This window comes from Gekko japonicus, unplaced genomic scaffold (assembly GCF_001447785.1).
Source record: "Gekko japonicus isolate JY-2015 unplaced genomic scaffold, Gekko_japonicus_V1.1 scaffold178, whole genome shotgun sequence".
NCBI classification, from domain to species: domain Eukaryota; kingdom Metazoa; phylum Chordata; class Lepidosauria; order Squamata; family Gekkonidae; genus Gekko; species Gekko japonicus.
In genome coordinates, this window is record NW_015173679.1 from 1,382,685 (window position 1) to 1,402,039 (window position 19,355).

Consider the following 19,355-nt stretch of genomic DNA (forward strand, 5'->3'; position numbering starts at 1 on the left):
TCTCCCGAAGTGATGTCACACCATTACTATCAGCTTTTGTCCCAGGATCCCCACCCCTGGTGGGAAGCTTGCAGCTAGTGTTGCCAATGCAAGGCTGGGAAATACCTGATTTTGGGGGATGCAGCCTAAGGAGGGTGGGGTTTGGGGAGGGGAGGGAGTTCCGTGGGGTATAATAATGCCATAGAGTCCACCTTCCAAACTGTCCATTTTCTCCAAGGAACCCGATCTTTGTTGCCTGGAGATCAGTTGTAATCCCACAAGACTTCTAGCCACTGCCTGGAGGTTGGCAACCCTACTTGCAGCCCTAAAAAAGCTCCAAGTAAGAGTGATTGGTCCAAGGCAACCCAGTGAAATTTCACGGCTCAAGTGGAGACTGAATCAGGTCTCCTCATTCTGAGTCTAAAACTCTCATTACTAAACTATACTGGCTCACAGGGCACATGTACGAATGACCCAAGATTTTAGTGAACCGATCACAAACTGTAACATTATGTAATCTTATGTTACATAAACAACATAAAATGTATCTACATAATGGTAACCCGTAATTATGTCTGATTAAGCATACCAGCTTAGGACTTGGTACCAATTTACAATTTCCTTGCCTCTGCAGGGAGATCAGTAAACTTCATCAGACTAATAATGTTCCAGTTGTGAAACTGAGTAAATTCCAAGGCCTAGAATGGCAGATAACAGCTGCTGTCATATTAACGTGCTGTGTGTACACTTTAAATGCAGATTGCTATCCTGGGGTGGTCTCCTGTGCCCAAGCTTTTACTGTAAATGTATGGCAGTAAATCTGACAGAGCAGCAAAACAAAATTGTTCTTTAAACAGTGAATGCCCAGGGGGATTTATTGCCTGAGAGAACCAAAAAGAGGCTGAAAGAATGAGCTGACATAGCTTTGGAAGGCTTCATATAGTTCATATTTTTGTAAGCTATGGCAGAAATTTCAGTTATAAACATGCCAACTTGTAATAGGGGAGAAGGTGCGGGAGGGTGACCAGGTCTTCATTTTGGCAGGTCAACTGACAGTCTGATTGGCTGCGATCACATGCACAATTAGCACCGCTGTAGGTGCTAATGCCAGGTGGATTTAAAGGGCGCGATCAGACAACAACATCTGGGAAGCACCCCACAGCTGTCGGCAACCCATTTTGTTCCACTGCAGAAGCAGAGTTAAAAGACACCGGGGAAAGTCCGGTAGCAAACTGGTTGCTACGGGCCACAGACGGACTTTCCCCTGTCTGATCACTCCAGCGCGCTCTCATGGTGTCAGGATCATCTGATCAGGCCATACCGACTCCGTGCTGTTGTTCCCCGCCCTTCTCAGTATGTGCATCATCGCACACTCTATAGAGGGCCCTCAGTGCTGAGATGCGATTCATCGATTCCCCGTTTAAGCAAATTCGAAACAAACGGCGCCCCCCCTCCAAAAAAAAACCCCAACTCACCCGCGGTTGTGTCTGATCACACAGCAGCAGGCTGCCCCCACAGCTTCAAAAGACTGTGTGATTGTGCAACTGCATGTCAAATTCCTCCAGAGGGAATAGCCTTGCTCCCACCCACCCCGGTTTATCTGGTGCGTGTGACCGCAACCATCTTAATCTTTTGCATTAGTCCTACTGGCAAAAGCAATTGAGATTGCCATATACTGGCTACCATAATATTCTGTATCAGCTTTCCAGTTCTTTCCCCTTGTAAATCTATAAGCCTACCTCCAGTCCCTTCTTAATTCTCCTGCACTACTTCTAGAGTTTATCTGTCTATGTAATAATGAGCAAAGGAAGAGGTATTCCTTTCCTAAGGAATTCATGTTATGCAGTTTTTGGGTTGGCCTCAGGCCCTGTCAGATTAGATGTATGTGGTTAGTTCAGCTCTGTGTTTAGAGCTCAGTGATTTTTGAAACTGAATTCTCAGACATTGGCCCATTCTGCATCTAGCATTTGCTCTGCTGTTTTACAAAACCCACGTTGGAACAGAAATTCCCCTCTACATGGCATGCCGCTTTCACTTTGATTGACAAAATGGTTAAAATCAGTTCATAACAAACTGCATGTTCTTGGTTTCTGTCCCCAAGAGATCCTGACCATGCGCTCGGATCAGGCAAAGTTAGCTCTTAAACAGAGAATAATGGACGTGGAGAGGCAGGCAGATCTTGGTAAATATCCCAACTTTAGAGTGCCTGAGCAAATTAGATACTGCCCGGTTCCTATGGACTACTTATCACATTTAGACACCTATAAGTTTAGGAAAGCCTTTGCGTTAGCTAGATGTGAGGCTCTCCCCTCTGTGGTGCTTGAGGGCAGATATAGAAGGGTCCCGTTTGACCAGAGGCTCTGCCAGTGTGATTCTGGGGAAGTAGAAACCATCGAACATATGATGTTTAGATGAAACTGGTACAATAAGATTCGAGACAAATCTATCACATCTTTTGTAAAAGAAACATCTGGCCAGACAGACTGGGAATGTTGTAACCGATTGCTATCCGATGAAAATCGGACTATTACTGAATCTGTGGCTAAATTTTGGGCAGCATGCTATCGTATTAGAAAGGTGCAGCTAAATTTATAAAATTGTATTTGCTTTTTATATTTCTTACTGGATTTGTCAAATATTTTTATGGTCATATATATATATATATATATAAAAACTCCATTTTACCCAGATTTTAACACTCTGTATTCTAATGTGTTATGGTTATATTGGATCAATGCCGTGATAAATACATCTACATCCACTTTGATTGATTGTCGGATTTTATGGCCATGTCCAGACTACATGCCTGTTTTCACTTCATTTAATCTCTCAGTTTTATGGTACTGTTTGCATAGATTTATGGCCATTTTATGGCCATTCAGGGGTAGGTTTGCAGTCAGTACAGTGTTGGCCCAGGGTATCTGAATGTGGTTTTTAGCCACAACTTTTTCTGTTCCAGTGTGGGTTTGGTAAAACAATTGAGTGAATGCTAGATGCAGAATGGGCCATTGAGTCTGACTGAGATTGGAACCCTCTCACACATCAGCATGTTACCCCAATGGGGCAAATAGCAGCTCCCCAGACCATTTGAGGATGGGAAAATGGCATGGTGGAGAATCTTAAGCCTCCTCTCATTGTACAGAGTGGCCTCAAATAAATCCAAATAGGCCCCGAACACACCTGTTTCAAAAAGTGATGGAAGCTTCAAACATAGAACTCCCCATGCATATCTGAATTGATGGAATGACCTACACTTCTCTTTTTTACTAATTTAATTCAGATTTCCTTTCATGTCACTACTATATATTTAATATTAAAGCTGTATCTAGGGGCGAGGCACTAACCCAGTGTTTTTTTGCTGCTGCCATGTTGATGCCTTGGTGGAAGCTGAATTCCAATACTAACTAGATCATAAATTACAACTATAGTGCTTTTACACAAGATGTACGATATAACCAATGTGGGCACTGATGTCTTCTGAATCAGTGAGTTCAGTTCTACTCCATCTTTCTGTGTTATACCTCTGAGGATGCCAGTCACAGCTACTGGCGAAACGTGAGGTCCTATAATGCCAAGACCACGGCCATACAACCCAGAAAATCTGCAACAGCTAATGAACTCTGGCTATGAAAGCTTTTGACAATATATTTTCAGGTAACAGTTTAGAAAACAAGGAATGTGCAATGGCTCACAGGAGGCTGGAGCTGATTCCCAGTCCCTTGTCTGAACTTCCAAATTCCTCATTTGTGAATCCAGCCACAAATCCTGAAGATACTTTAAAAGTTCTCTACCCCTAAATACATGTTGGATCACCACATCCAGGGGCCTCTGACTTCCAAGTTGACCTATGCAGTTTCCTGGGCCAAAAGTCAGCTCTTCTTCTGACTGCCCCATAGTGAGGTGTCCCTGGGATAATTGCACATTCAGGAACCCTAAAAATGGGTACTGCATGACACGACACAATTGGTTAAATACAGGATTGGCAGGAAGTAGGTCGCTTGTCCCCCCAATAAACAATTTGGTCCCACATAACTACTCCCAGCTGAGCAGCAAAAGATTAAATGTTCAGCTTACTGATTGAAAGCAGGCCAAGAACAAGGGAAAAAGAAGAAACAGAGCAGAAGTCTGGACCAACGCAAGAGACCATTCTTTGTTTAAAGTTCCTGCTGTCTTGCATCTGTTTCTTTGGGAGAAATGCCAAAGGAAACCTGTGACCACTGTAACTTAGCCAGTAGTCCCATTTGTATTTTGTTTCTAGTTGTTCAGCAACATCTGTAACTGTGTTCTTGTATGAACAAAGTCTGATTCCAGTATTGCTCAGTTACTTAGGCATCTTGACTCTAATTAGCCCTTCCTGGCAACACCTTCTCTACCGTCTACTTGTATGTATTGCTTGGTGACTTCTGTCTCAATGCATCTGAAGTATGCATGCACACGAAAGCTTATAACCATAATAAACCTTTGTTGGTCTTAAAGGTGCCACTGGACTCACACTTTGTTCTGCAACTTCAGACCAACATGAATCTTTGTCCTTATATATTACCGATACCTCTATGCTTTTAGCTTGTCCAGGATATAGTATAGTTAATAAAGACAAAGAGCCTCCCCCTCATACACATGGAAGCCCCACTTTCAGTGAGTCAGACCACTGAAGGGATGAAAAGAAGGTTTGAAAGATGTCTGACTGGAAGCAATGATGGATAGGAAGGTTAGGTTTTCCCAGAGCTCTTTTAGTAGAAAAAGCCCAGCAGGAACTCATTAGCATGATAGGCCACACCCAACAGCAAAACTCATTAGCATATTAGGCCACACCCTGACAGCACCACTCATTAGGCCACACCCCCATGTTACCAGAAGTGTGGTCATCTAGCCACACCCACCTTTCCCTTCTTATTCTGTTTACTTTGTTTGTTGTCAAAACTCAGGGCTTTTTTTGTAGCAGGAACTCCTTTGCATGTTAGGCCACACACCCCAATGTAGCCAATCCTAATGAGTTTCTGCTATTGGGTGTGGCCTATTATGCTAATGAGTTCCTGCTGGGCGTGGCCAACTCAGGAGCCAGCCGGAACTCCGTTCCTGTGCGTTCCTGCCCAAAAATAGCCCTGGGTTTTTCTGATAAAGAGGGTTCAGGCACGTGCACACATGCACACACAGGCTGACCACCTGGATTTATCTTCTACTATCTTCTACTATTACCTTTGTCTTCTTACATCAAGTCTTTACTATCTTTTTCTTCTTTTGTTTCAGTCCTAGTCAGATGTACTTAGGCATATTTTTCCATACAAATCCCCATTGGAATACATATGGAAATATAGCTTGACTGCAAAGAAGGGATGGTGCAGATTGTAATAATCATTATCATGTTTATTATCATTTTAGAATCATTGTATTCTGCCCATGGTCCATCCATGCTAGTTTCTTTGGTGCCATGTTTCATTTTTATGAACTTCCCACTGTGTGTGCTGGTCACATAGTTCCCTTGATTTCTGTTGCAGTGTTTCATTGAAATCCTCATCAGGAATCCAGGGCTGGAAGCTCCAGCTATTCAGCCAAATGTCACCACATATGTACCACTGGACTGCATACAGAATCATATGCAAGGCTAGCAAGGTGGGAGCTTAGGGAAGCAGTCAGGTAGGTTTACCGTGTCCAAAATCACACATCTCTGAGATCCAGAAAGATCACTAATTTCTTCAGCAGCCATTGCCCCCTCCAGCAGGCTTTCCTCCAAATCCACAACAGCTGTCAGCAGCATAAAGAATAACATTTTGAGGATGGGAAATTAATTCGAGAATTTGGTGTCTGACTCCCACTAAGTCAAAGAAACTCAGATCAAAAGATACAGGCTTAGCATGCTCAGAAGTTGTTTTCATCACTAACAAAGCATTTCCACAGAACTTTTTAGTTCAAAGAAAGTAAGAATATCACAGAATGAGTGGGGTGTACAAGATATGTTGATTGAATAGTTTGGTGATACATGTTAGTTTAGATTCCAACGATAAATTTTTCTCTGTTTTGCAGAGATTACAAACTCCATCAAGATAGTACTAGACGGATTCTGCATTGTCTAGAGCTTTACTTAAGAACTTGTAATCATATCTCCATTGCAGACAGACTTCAAGCAAAACCCTTCTCTGTTTCTCTGGCAAAAACCAAATATCCTATAATACTTTGCCATATGACATACAGAGCCCTCAGATTTCCAGGCTATAATTATATTGAAAATGTGGCTGTCTCCCTGAATGTTGCCCAAAGGTAAATCACACATGGCTATTGTTAGAATTACATTCTTCACACTTCCTGTTTATCTGTATTGTTTGGATATGACATAGAATTTGTCCTTCAGATACAATACGTCAGAGGAAATAAATACAGCCATCTTAATGTTGGACTATATAAAGGAACCTCCTCAGGTGAAAAAGGAAGGATAATCTGAGAAGAAAAAGCAGTGACATAACTAGGTTTGAAAATGTACTGAACAAAATTTTATTGTAATTAATTTATTCTGTTGTGTACTTGCTAGAGTGATGAGGGAAAAGAAAAGATGGCTTACAATATTATGATCCACAGCCCAATTCTATAAGCAACTTCACTGGCTTATCAGAGTACAGGTTTACGAAATCAGGGCATATAGGGACACTGAAACAGCCCAGGAGGAAGCTAAGCCAAGCAGTTCTTGAGGTGCTATAGGGCTCACTCAGCTGAGATCCAGACAGTGGTGATGGCAATCTTCCTCCCTAGCCACTGCCGAGTGGGTGGGTGTCAAGCAGCCCTGGGGCACTACCTAGTGCTATTGGGGCTTGGCTCTTCCCCTTGAGCAGCTCTCCTGGGCACTGGCCCATCAGGAAATTTTCTGTTCAGTGTCCTTCAGTGTCAAGGCCAATATCCTTCTTAGCAGGAGAATAAGCTTGTACCACAGCCTGAAACCTTGCACTTAGGGTTGCCAAGTCCTACCTTAAGCCGCAGTGGGGGACTCCTGGCTTGCTATGGGAGCATGGAAGTGATGCGGCCGCATCAGGCATGCTGGGGGCGGGGCTGCGGTCATCCGAGGGAAAAACATAGAGTTTTTCCTCAGATGATCGCGGCCCCGTCCCCGGCGCGCGCGGCATGGCTGCGTCACTTCCGGGTGACGTGCTGACGCCGGGCACGTCCCGTGCTTTGGGGGTGGGGTTCCCCCCGGGGCCTGATCTGCTGGCGGCGGGGAACGGGCCTCTGGGGCGGGGGTTTCCCCGCCCCCAGGGGGAATTGGCAAGCCTACTTGCACTATTGACACAAAATGACCTGGGGTGTTGTGCTGGAGCATCAGCTGGAATGAATGCTACTTGTAATGATTCCATGTTTTGGTGTGTGCATTCCTTTAAATATTTTGTTTGACTGCCGTAAGATGAGACAGTATAAAACTGGTGGCAGCATAAAACTACCAAGTTTATGTACTCAGAGAATGTTTAAAGGTAAAACTGTCTCCCCTATAAGCAAGGATGCAGTTTGGTGTACTGGTTAAGTACACGGACTCTAATCTGGGAGAACCGGGTTTGATTCCCCACTCCTCCACTTGCACCTGGCTGGATAACCGTGGGCAAGCCGTAGCTCTGATAAGAGCTGTTCTTGAAAAAGAGCAGTTTCTGTCAAGAGCTCTCTCAGCCCCACCTACCTCACAGGGTGTCTGTTGTGGAGAGGGGAAGGGAAAGGAGTTTGTAAGACACTCTGAGACACCTTTGGGTAGTGAAGGGCGGGGCATAAATCCAATCTCTTCTTCTACTACTACTACTGTTCTCTGTCCGGCAAAAACCACCACAGCAACCACCACAGCTAACATTAACTACAAGAAACTGGGATTGCTAGGAATTTAACCCAAGAAAGGAATGAAAAATCTTTTAAAAAACTAAACACAAACTAAAATCCCAAACTTCAGTTCCAAGAGACACTGATCAAGACTTCAAGTTTGTACTCTCTGAGGAAAGCTGCTGAGAGAAAGATACTGGTAATAGCAATAACAAATTAATCTGGAGACTGAAGATAGTTCTTCTCTGATGGGGAATAACATTTAAAAGGCTCAATATCTGTTATCCACTAGATTCTTAAATTTAAAATCACTCTGGCATTTGTTTATGTGCTAGAGAATTCCTGTGTAAACAAACTTGAAGAGAGGTTTGAAAATTCTCTAAAAGAGATATTATTCTTTATCAAGTCATATACATTCTGAAAGCCAATTCAAAAGATTATTAAGCTTCTTTTACTCAAAAAATTATTATATTATAGAATGTCTTTTAGAGAACAAAATAACCCCTCTCTCACAATTATAAAATATTTTGGGGGTAACCCAAGCTCAAAGTGGCATGGGAGGGAGAAAGCTTGATTCTGAAATTCCCCATCCCTTAATGCAAACTTACAGAATTCTCAAAAAATTGGGAAAAGCAGAAGAGGGGTATTCTGCCTATGCATTTGTTGCATTGGACTGAATTTGTTCATCACAGAATCCTTGCAGAAACAGTCTGCACTGGATGAAGCTCTTCTCCAAGAAAACTAGTTCTGGCTCTTTCAGCATTAATTAATATAAGTGGGGACCCACAAGAAATTTGCAGGCTGGCTATCCCATTCCCCCCACTGTTGCTTCCTCCCTTTTCTCCCTACATCTCTCACATTCTTTCTCCCCCCTGCTATCCCTTTTCTTACCCTCCTCCATGCCTGTCACTTCCTCTCTCTTTCTGCCCCCACCCTATTCTGCCTCCCCACCTCATCACTCTTTCTCCCACATTCTGCCTCCCACCCCATCACTCTCTCTTTCTGCCCCCCATCACTCTCCTGGCCTCCTGCCTGCTTCCTCCCCCCTTATACAGCAGGCCTGGTAGCAGCAGCACTCTCAGCTGCCCACTTACTCCCCACCACAGCAGCAGTGGTGGTGGCAGCTCTCCAGGAATCAAAAAGGATCTCCCAACTACAGGTTGGGATAGCGAAGCAACCTCAACAGGGTAGAATGCCATAGATTCCACCCTCAAAAACAGCCATTTTCTCCACAGGAACTGATCTTTGACATCTGGAGAGCAGGAACCAGACTAAAACACCAGGGCAACAGCCCTGTTTAAATAGCATGCAAAAACCACACCCAAACACACTCAATGTCCAACGATAGGCTATTTACATAACATTTATTTCTCACTGGTCACTTCCAGAGTCCCGATGGGCTATTGTTCTAGAGCACCAAGCTCAGCCACTCTCTGGTAGATAATCCTGGAATATTCCTGACCTAATACATAACACCCCTCCTCCCTAAGTTCCAAAGCACCTCAACACACAAGGACTCTCCAGGTACGCTGGGCTGTGCTTTTCCCACTGAGAGCGTCTCAGCTCCGACGGTGTGGGCGCAGTCATGGGGGCTCGGTCTGGGATCTCAGCAGCAGCACTGAGGAAGGATGGTGGGTCAGGAGCAAAGTCCCAGGGCTCTGCAACAGTATGTGTGGGCGATACTGCACAGTCAGGACAGTCCCCTGTGCGTGGCGTGTCTCCCTCCCTGCTGTGCTCCGGTTGTGGTGGCAGTGGTCCCTGGTGGCTGGCCTCCACGGCAACTGGTGCTGGGTTGGCTACCTCCGGCAGGAAATGATGGCGAAGCTGGTCGATGTGCCTGCGCAGGACCTGTCCACCATTGGTAGAGACCTTGTATGAGAGGGGACCAGTGACTCTGATGACCCTGGCTGGAACCCAGGCTGGACCACTGGAGATGTTCCGCATGTAGACGGGGTTGCCTGGGGAAAACCCACAGGGCACTTCCTGGCTCTCCAATGACTGGTGATGCTCTGCAACTTGGTCTGGGTGCAGTCTATCCAGCCACATAGTTAAGTGTCTGCCCATGAGGAGCTCAGCAGGACTGCAGCCGGTGGTTACGCTCGGGGTCACCCAGTTGCCAAAAAGGAATGCTGCAAGCCTATGGTCCCATTCCCCATGGATGATCCGCCTGAGGGACTCCTCCGTGGTCCATACCATCCTCTCTATTTGCCCGTTAGTGGCCGGGTGAAAGGGTATGGAGCAGATGTGCTGTATGAGATAGTGGCCCAAGAACTCCAGGAACTCCCCCAAAGTGAAGGCAGTTCCATTCTCTGTCACAACCATGTCAGGTAGGCCAGGCATGTTGAAGATTCGTCTGAGGGCCTAGATTGCCATTTTGGAGGAGGTGGAGGCAACTGGCATGACCTCCAGCCATTTGGTGTAGGAGTCCACCAAAATAAAGAATATTTGTCCTTGGAAGGGGCCAGCGAAGTCCAAATGCACCTGGGACTAAGGGTTGCGGGTGAACTCCCAATGCTGCATGGGAGCACGGGGTGGCAGGCCTGGCAGTGCTGGACCCAGGACTCTATTTCGCTGCCCATTCCTGGCTACCACACATAGCTCCGGGTGAGTGCCTTCATCCGCACAATTCTAGGGTGCATCTCATGCAGGTCCAACAAGACTCGCCGGCGCAGGGGAGCAGGAACCACTACTCAACTGCTCCACAGTAAGCTGAGAGCTTGTCCCAGCGGGATGAGAAGGCTGTAAAGTCCAGGCCCACCTGGGTAGTAGGCCAGCCCCTCCCCACCCAGTCCAGAATGCGGGAGAGGACCCAGTCCTTTGCAGTGTGGTAGGAAATGTCCACGGCATGAAGAGGGTGGTCAGGAAGCTCCTCCATGAGCAGGATCTGGTGCGTAGGAGCCGGGAGGAAAGTGGCAAGTGGCTGAGGGTGTCAACATGTCCCATCACCTTCCCAGGATAGTGGTGGAGGGAGTACTGCTACCCCGCAAGGAAAATGGACCAACAAAGTAGTCGAGATGAGAGCATCTGGGGCAAGAAGTCCCAGCAGAGGCTTGTGGTCCATCGCAATGGTGAATGGCCACCCATAGAGGTAGTTGTGGAATTTCTTGACCCAGGCAACGATGGCCAGTGCCTCCTTATCGATTTGCGCATAGCTGCACTCAGGCGAAGACAGGGTGCGGGAGTAATAGGCCAGCTGGTGGCCAAGAATGGCGCCAACCCCATATGGAGAAGTGTTGCAAACAAGCATGATGGGCAGCTTTTAATCAAAATGGGCCAGGACCGTGTTGGAGATTAGGAGCTCCTTCATGGCCTGGAATGCAGTGGCTTGTTGTCGGCCCCAGACCCACGGGCCTTCTTGTTGAGGAGGCGGTGAATGGCTCCACCGGTCCAGCTTTATGGGGCAAGAAGGAATGATAAAAGTTCAGTAGCCCCAAGAAAGCCAGTAGCTCCGGCTTGGAAGTGGGCATGGAGGCGTTGACGATGGCGCGAACCTTGTCTGGGGCTGGATAGATGTCTTCGGTGTCTACAGAGAACTCCAGGAACTCAACCCATGGAACACTCAGGAGGCACTTCTTCCGCTTCACCTTCAGGCCGGGCAACTGGAACTGTTGCAGGACGGTGTGCAACTGGCTGACAAATTCCTTTTCCATGGGGGCAGTGATCAGAACATCATTGAAGAAGGGTTGGACCATGGGGATTCCTTTAAGGAGAGAGTCCATGAGATTTTGGAAAATCCCAGGGGCCTGAATGTACCCCTTTGCATGACTATGGTCTGGGTCTCCGCTGTTGCATCATCCACTGGGAGTTGCTGGTAGTCCTGGGCCAAGTTCAACTTCCCGAAAATCTTGGCATCTGCCAAGGAGGACAAGAGGTGGCTGCCAACTGGAACCAGGTAGGTGTGGTCCTGCAGCACCTTATTAATGGTATATTTATAGTCCACACAGATGCGAATGTCCTCATTGGGCTTAACGGGCATAACAATTGGGGTTTCCTAGAGAGAATGCGAAACTGGTTCCAAACCGCTTGGTCCAGCAGACATTCCAGCTACTTGTCAATTTTTGGCTTCAGCGTGAATGGGACGTGCTTGGCCTTCAGCCTTATGGGCCGTACCTCTGGGGTGAGGTGGAGGAAAAAGGGGGGTCCGTGGTAGCGACCAAACGTCCCATCAAATACAGCCAGGAACTCGTCACACACCAGCTGAAAGTCTTTTCAAGCAATTTGGTGTACCCCTGTGATCCAGAACCCCAAGGGCATGAACCATGCTAATCCTAGTAAACACTGCAACTGCCCCCTGCTACCAGCAAGTGCAAGAGTCCAGAAACTTTCCCACCCCTTTCACGGCCACCTCATTCTGTTGGAAGTCCCGTAGGGTGAAACCGGCCAGGCTGAGGCGAGGGCCCCCTTTAGGGCAGAGTCTATGGAGGGTCTCCTGCAAGATTATGGAAATGCAGGACCCTGTGTCTAGCTCCATCGTACATGGGGCTCCCTCGATTAGAACAGTCACTTTAGTTTTATTGGGGGTGTCCTGGGGCAAGGGCAGTACCTGGTGTGGTTGGAACGGCAGTGGTGTGCAGTTCCGTGGCATGCGCAGACTCCTGATGGGCGGACTGTCACTTCCAGGGTCCCTTGGAATGGCAGGCATGGGCGATATGGCCGACCTTTCCATAGCTCTGACACGTGGCATCTTGGAAATGGCAGAATTTCCAAACATGGGGCTCCCCGCAGCTGGTGTATGGTGTCGAGGTGGTGGATCTGCTGGTGCGAGCCGTGGCAGGTGTGCTAGTGCCATGGCAGGCTGAGCAATGTATTTTCAGGACCTCCTCATCGGAGGTGTCCACGTGGTGGGCTGCAGTGTTGGGTCTTCATGAAGTTAGTGGGTTCATAGTTTGGCGGACCTCTGCGGTGAACTGGTCAGCGGCTTCTGCTGAGAGGGCTTCTTCAAGTGTGTCCTTGAACGTGCGGTCCTGCTTGGCAACGAACCGTCGTTGGATCCGCTTTTCCCAAAGTCCACACACCAGCCAGTCACGGAGCGCTTCCTCAAGATCATGGAAGTTGCAATGTCGGGCAACAGGAGGGCTGTAACATAGGCTGTGATTGACTCACCTGTTGCATGGTTCCTTGTGTAGAACGCGTGGTGGGCCGCAATGACGAGGGCGTTGGCACAATGTGCTCCTTCAGCCGGTCTATAATTGTCTGGTAAGGGGTGTTTCGTAGTTCGCTGGAGCTAGTAGTGAGCGGACAATCTCGAATGCTAAGCGGCTGCAGACCCAGAAGAAGGTGATGCGCTTCTTCGCACCCGCTGTGATCTCAGAGGACTCGAGGAAGAACTTGAAGCGAGAAATGTAGGAGTCCCAGCCCTCAGCAGTGGCGTCAAATGCGTCAAAGTGTCCTGGAGTGGCAGCCATGATCCCGGTTGTGGTGCGATGCACGTGGCACTGGAGCTCTGTGTGCAGTGTGGTGCAGATGGTCTCTAGGCTCACTCACTTTACTCTAGGCTTACTCGACAGGATCCCATCTTCATCACCAGTATAAAATACTGGGTTCAAGATGCATTGCAGTGAACAGCTCTACTTTATTAAGTCATTTCAGGAACCAGACTAAAACACCAGGGCAATAGCCCTGTTTAAATAGCATGCAAAACCCACACCCAAACAAACCCAACTCCCAATGATAGGCTATTTACATAATATTAGTTTCTCATTGGTCACTTCCAGAGTCCTGGTGGGCTATTGTTCTAGAGCTCCAAGCTCAGCCAGTCTCTGGTAGATATTCCTGGAATGTTCCTGGCCTAATATGTAACACCCCGCCGGCAGGCAGTCGCCTGCCTGAGGAAGGAGAGGCTGAAGCAGGTGGGATGGTGAGAGGTGGGGTGAGGGAAGATGCGGGCTTTGGGCTTCTTGCCACCTCTCCTGTCAGGCTTTTGAACTCTACATCTTTTCCCTTCCCCGCTGTGGAAAGCAGCAGCTTCTAAGGGCAAAAGGAGGAAGAGCAAAGTGGCTTCGGCTGTTGAGACTGAGCATACCCAGCCATCCAGGCATGCTCCACAAAAACAGCAGGGCAGCTAAAACTGCTAAATGATGGGAAGTGAGAGGTTCTGTACCCCACAACCAGCAACAATTTTCAAAAGGAGAGATGGGGTGAGAGAACAGGGGTTGCAAAAGAGCCTCCAGAACTTCTGCAAAGCTTTGGAAGGGCACAATCAGGATTGAACCTGTAAGGAGGTTGGTGGTTGAAATCTCTTTTCTCTCTCACTGACTCTCCAGTGCAGCTCCAAGAGTCACTGGGGGCACTGAAAATCTGGAAGGGCACATTGCCCCATACTACCTACGCTAGCTACAGCCCTGCCTGTGATGAAGGTTAGGCTGAAAGTATGTAACTGGTCCAAAATCTCACAGTGAACTACAGCATGATGAACCTGGCTGTCTCAGACTCTACTCTGAAGCTCTAACAGCTACACCACACTGGCTTTCATAGGGTGGCTGCTGTTGAACAATAAGAACATAAGAGAAGCCAATGTTGGATCAGGCCAATGGCCCATCTAGTCCAACACTCTGTCACACAGTGGCCAAAAATACCAGGTGCCATCAGGAGGTCCAGCAGTGGGGCCAGGAGACTAGAAGCCCTCCCACTGTTCCGCCCCCAAGCACCAATAATACTCTGCGTCACCTGCCCTAGCCTGTGAGTCCCTATCTATATCTTGTGACTAATAGCCACTGATGGACCTCTGCTCCATATGTTTATCCAGTTCCCTCTTGAAGCTGTCCAATCTTGTAGCCACCACCACCTCCTGTGGCAGTGAATTCCATGTGTTAATCACTCTTAGGGTGAAGAAGTACTTTCTTTTATCTGTTCTAACTCGACCACTCAGCAATTTCATGGAGTGCCCATGAGTTCTTGTCATGCAAGTTGGGTGGTATCAAGTCACCCAGAGGTTGCTGCCAGGCCTAGGGTTGCCAGCCTCTAGGTGGGACCTGGAAATCCCCCAGAAACTGAACTCCAGACCACAGAGATCTGTCTCCCTGGAGAAAATGGCTGATTTGGAAGGTGGACTCTGTCATACTACTATATCTGGCTGAGGTCTCTCCCCTCCCCAAATCCTGCCCCCCCCCCAGCCTCCACCATAAAATCTCCAGGAACTTCCCAACCTGGAGCTGGCAACCCTTGTCAGGCCTGGCCCCTAGGATTCTTCCCTCAAAGGCCAAAATAGGCCTGGAAAGGGCCCTGCCCCCTCCCCCTGCCTTTTACTAACAAAACCAAACTTGAAATACTGTGATTGCCTAGCAACAGCCACTGAGTGAATAAATTTTTTAAAGCTACAGGCACTCCTTTTAACATTTTTGGGTTTTTTTAAACCCCTAATTTTTTTTTTTTTTAGTTTCCCCTCCCCCCCCCCCCAAACCTGGGGCCTTCTTCATGTTTGTAGAAAAATCTGTCTTGCCTGTTCAGAGCTCCAGTCATTGGATTTAAGTATGCAAAGATTTGGTGACTTGGCTATTAAAATATAAGATATTTTTAATATTCGTTTAGAGCTAGCTATGTAAGAAATCTCCAGGTCTAGGAAAATTTCCAACAGTATACAATGGGCAAAAAACTCAGTATGAATTCATCCTTCCTATTATAGGGATTGTTGTGATCCATTTTACTGGCACACTACCCTGTAATGTAATGAAATACAGATTGATAATCTTCTTCAGAGAATTAGCAGGCCACAGCTGCACCCATACGGCACGATGCCACATGAGCGTGGAGCCTGTGTGCCATTCCCCCCCTCATTCAGCCACTAAACATCCCCAGGTAAGTCTGGGGCTGAGGTTTACTCAATTGACATTACATGTGTTCCTGAACAATGTGATATATAGTTTCACAGGAAACCTTTTCCCACTGCACAGCAAAAATTTCAGCAGAAATACTTATAGCATTCAGGTAGTACTGGACTTGTATCCTCTCAAGCCAGTTCTGATTTCCAGATATTTTGGCCCATATCAAACTCTATGTTCACATTTCCACAAACTAAAGTAGCCTGGATTTGGTGACATCACAAAGTCTGTCTTAGTAGTTTGTAGTGGTTCGCCAGAAATCCAAATCAGCTGAATTCCACCTGTGTTGTTATTTTACCAGGGAAATCTAATATAGTATTCAGTCAATGGGAGGATGTGGAATAGTATTATGATGGCCCCATCTACTTCTCTCCCTGAGAGGCAAGATTTTCCCTCTCTCTAGAAGATCTATCCCCTTTCCTTGGCCCAAATGGGAGTCTTTGCCTACTTCCCAGACTTCTTTGCCAACTTTCCCCCAGTTTTCCTGTCTGTATTAAGCTGCTCTCAGTCAGGGCTGAATTCTGAAACTTTTAGTACTTGACTCTTCTCAGCTAGGGCTAAAATCAGACTTTCTCTGCTCAGCTGATGCTAACCAATCAGAATGCTTAGAGCAGCCTGTCACTCATGGCTCTCTGTTTCTGTGAAGAATTAACTGTTCCGAGTCCTTCAGCTGTTTGTACAGCACTTCTAAGCTTCTTAAAAGTGCAGTCCATCACAGGTATAGTATAGCCCAATCTTATCAGATCTCAGAAGGTAAGAAGGGTTGATAGGTGAATGAGAGACCACCAAAGAAGATTTTGCAGAGAAAGGCAATAACAAACCACCTCTGCTTTATCACTTGCATTGAAAACTCCTTGCTGGGGTCACTATAAATTGGCCACAATTTGACAGAACTTTAGGTACACAAATTCAGTTGGTGTATAAATTGGAGCAATATACGTACCAATGCACTTTTAAGCATTATGTCCACTACATGAAGTGCTACCATGGGGAAGGCTCTGAGCAGCCTCCATATGGTTGCTGTAACCTTTAAAAAAGCTCTTCAGAGATCCTCAAAGACACCTTTCTTGCCTGTGAGATGCCAAGAGAGAATCACAGTGTTGAGAATAACTGCTCAACACTGTGATAATGAGCCAAAATCTAATCCACCTGAATGCAGTTTTATTGCTTCCCAGAAGCTGAAAACCAGATGGCATGATAACTTTGATAAAAATAAATGGGTATTTTCCTCCTTCTTACCTGTTTAAGGATTTCTGCTGCCGTTTCATGTGAGCAATCAAATATCACATAGAATTCTTTGCCCTTCTTCATCTCCTTGAGTAAGGGCCGAGCATCTTTATTCCCAGCAGGCAGCTGGCGGATTTTGATTTTGATGTTGTACCTAGAAGGGGCTTTGATGAGCTCTTGCAGGCGAATTAGACCTAGAAAATGACATCCAATCATTCAAACGCTGTTCTAGGCAGTGAATTTTTACTGCCATTTAGTGTCATCATTTAGTTTTCCCATTCCACAATACAGTTCGGATTTACTCCCCCTCCCCTCCATACACATAAATGTTAATATGTTAGCATATCATTTACCAGATTCTTTGCTGACATAGCTTATAGTTATTTTTCTTTTATGGGCACATTTACCTGGAAAATACAAAATCATGAAAAATACAACCTGCTGTATGGGTTTAGAAATTTACCAGTGCAGAATTTTGCTCAAGAATTCTGCATATACATCCTCCAATATTAGGCAGATCATATTGTGTACAATGTAATAAATACACTTCAAAATTTTCCAAGTTTAGGAAAGAATGGCATTACAAATAATGATGTGAAAAGTCCACCTGCAACATTACATTGAATACCCAGCAACAGCATATTGTTGTGATGCATGTCATTTAATATAATAGCAGACATCTAATTCAGGGTTTATCTACCTAGCAGACATCTAATCCAGGGTTTATCTACCTTTTCACTGTTTTAACCACCCATGTGGTTAAGAGATGTTAACAACAATATCATTGAACAAAGGAAATAGTGTTCCAAAACAGTAATCTGTACACTAAAGAACAGCTAGATGTGAGTCCAGGTGAACCTTAGAGACCAACAAGATCTTCAGGAGATAAGCTTTTGAGAAGTCAAGATGTCCTTCATAAGATCTCATGAAGGGAGCTTTGACCTCTCAAAGGCTTATACCCCCAAAATATTGTTGGTCTTTAAGGTGCTACTGGACTTGAATCTTGCTGTTCTACAGTACAACCAATACAGCTACCCTCTGAAACTGTACACAAAAGTACAGTCTTAAAGCTCAGCTTACTAACTAAAGCTTAGCTTAACTAACAAAGAAATCTTAAATTAGTCTATCAGAATCCCAGTAAGGTCTGTTCATGGGGGCTACTCACAGGAAAGTGTTCTCAGGATTGCACTGTAAGCTTGCTTTCACAGGGATTCCCCTAATTTTATCCCCTCTTAATACAACTGGTTACAAATCTCAACAATCCTAATGGCTAAAGTCATACACATGCAGTTTGCATATTTGGAGGACTGTTTATACACTCCTTTTCATGAGACAGAATTCAGATATGAATCCCAGCTGTCAGTTTCTCAAGCCTTCTATTTCTCCTGAAAATAGATGTAGTTCACCCTTCCTGTGTAAGGAATACCTTTAAGCATGATAGAGATAACATACAGAGGCATTCCCATCTTATATAAATGTAGGGTGGTATAAAGTACTGGGTTCGAGACACGTTGTAGTGAAATCAGCTCATAAGTTTATTTGAAGCACAAACTAAAGACAAAGTAGCTGGTCCGAGGACCGGCTTAAATCACCCAACAAAACCACACCCCACTCCCAGTGATAGGTCTATACCGATACATCCAATCCATTCAGACCTTTCCTCAATCCGAGCCATCTGATAGGTTCTCCATAGTAGCTGGCCATTGTCCGTGGAGACCTCACAGGACTGGGGCCCCGTGATCCTGACCACCCTGGCCAGGAGCCATGCTGGACCCCAGCTGTAGTTTTTGGTGTATACTGGGTCGCCCGGGAAGAAGCCTCTTGGTGCTTCCTGGTCTTCGGTGGTTGCACTGTGTTCCAGGTCCTGATCGGGGTGTAAATAACCTGGGCGAGTCGGGAGGTGCCACCCCATCAGGAGCTCCGCCGGGCTGTGGCTGATGGATGTGTGAGGCATCGTGCACTGCCCGAAGAGGAAGGCAGCTAGTCGGTAGTCCCAATCCCCCTGATCCATGTGCCATAGAGCCTCCTTGGTTGTTCTGACCGTGTGCTTGGCCTGGCCATTGGTTGCGGGGTGGAATGGTGCGTAAGGGATGTGCCGGATGCCGTAGTATTCCATGAACTCCTGGAACTCTGTCGAAGTGAACGCCATCCCATTGTCTGTTACCAGCGAGTTGGGGATGCCGTGTGAGTTAAAGATCCGCCACATTGCCTGAATGGTGGCTTTGGATGAGGTAGAAGGCACCAAGAGCACCTCCAACCACTTGGTGTATGAGTCCACCAATATAAAAAAGATTTGGCCCTGGAAGGGACCTGCGAAGTCCAGATGAAGCCTGGCCCAGGGTTTATGAGAGGTCTCCCAGGGACTCACCGGGGCTTTAGGGGGCTCAGTCCGTGATTGGCAGCGCTTAACCTGGTCCTCTATCTCTCTGTCTAGTCCCAGCCACCATATGTAGCTCCGGGCCAGCACTTTCATATGTACAATGCCCGGGTGTGTTTTGTGTAGTGCAGTTAGGACCCTTAGGTGTAGGGGGGGCAGTATAATTACTCTTC

The 19,355-nt window shown here is 46.5% G+C and overlaps 1 protein-coding gene across 1 annotated transcript in view; it reads right to left on the bottom strand.

Annotated features, from left to right (window-relative positions):
* Positions 1 to 19,355, bottom strand: part of GRIK1 (glutamate receptor, ionotropic, kainate 1) — a 187,346-nt gene that overhangs the window by 84,528 nt on the left and 83,463 nt on the right. Inside the window, exon 5 of the mRNA XM_015422986.1 lies at positions 16,818 to 16,999. Coding sequence (XP_015278472.1) covers positions 16,818 to 16,999 — 182 coding nt within the window. The remainder of the gene's footprint in view (positions 1 to 16,817; positions 17,000 to 19,355) is intronic.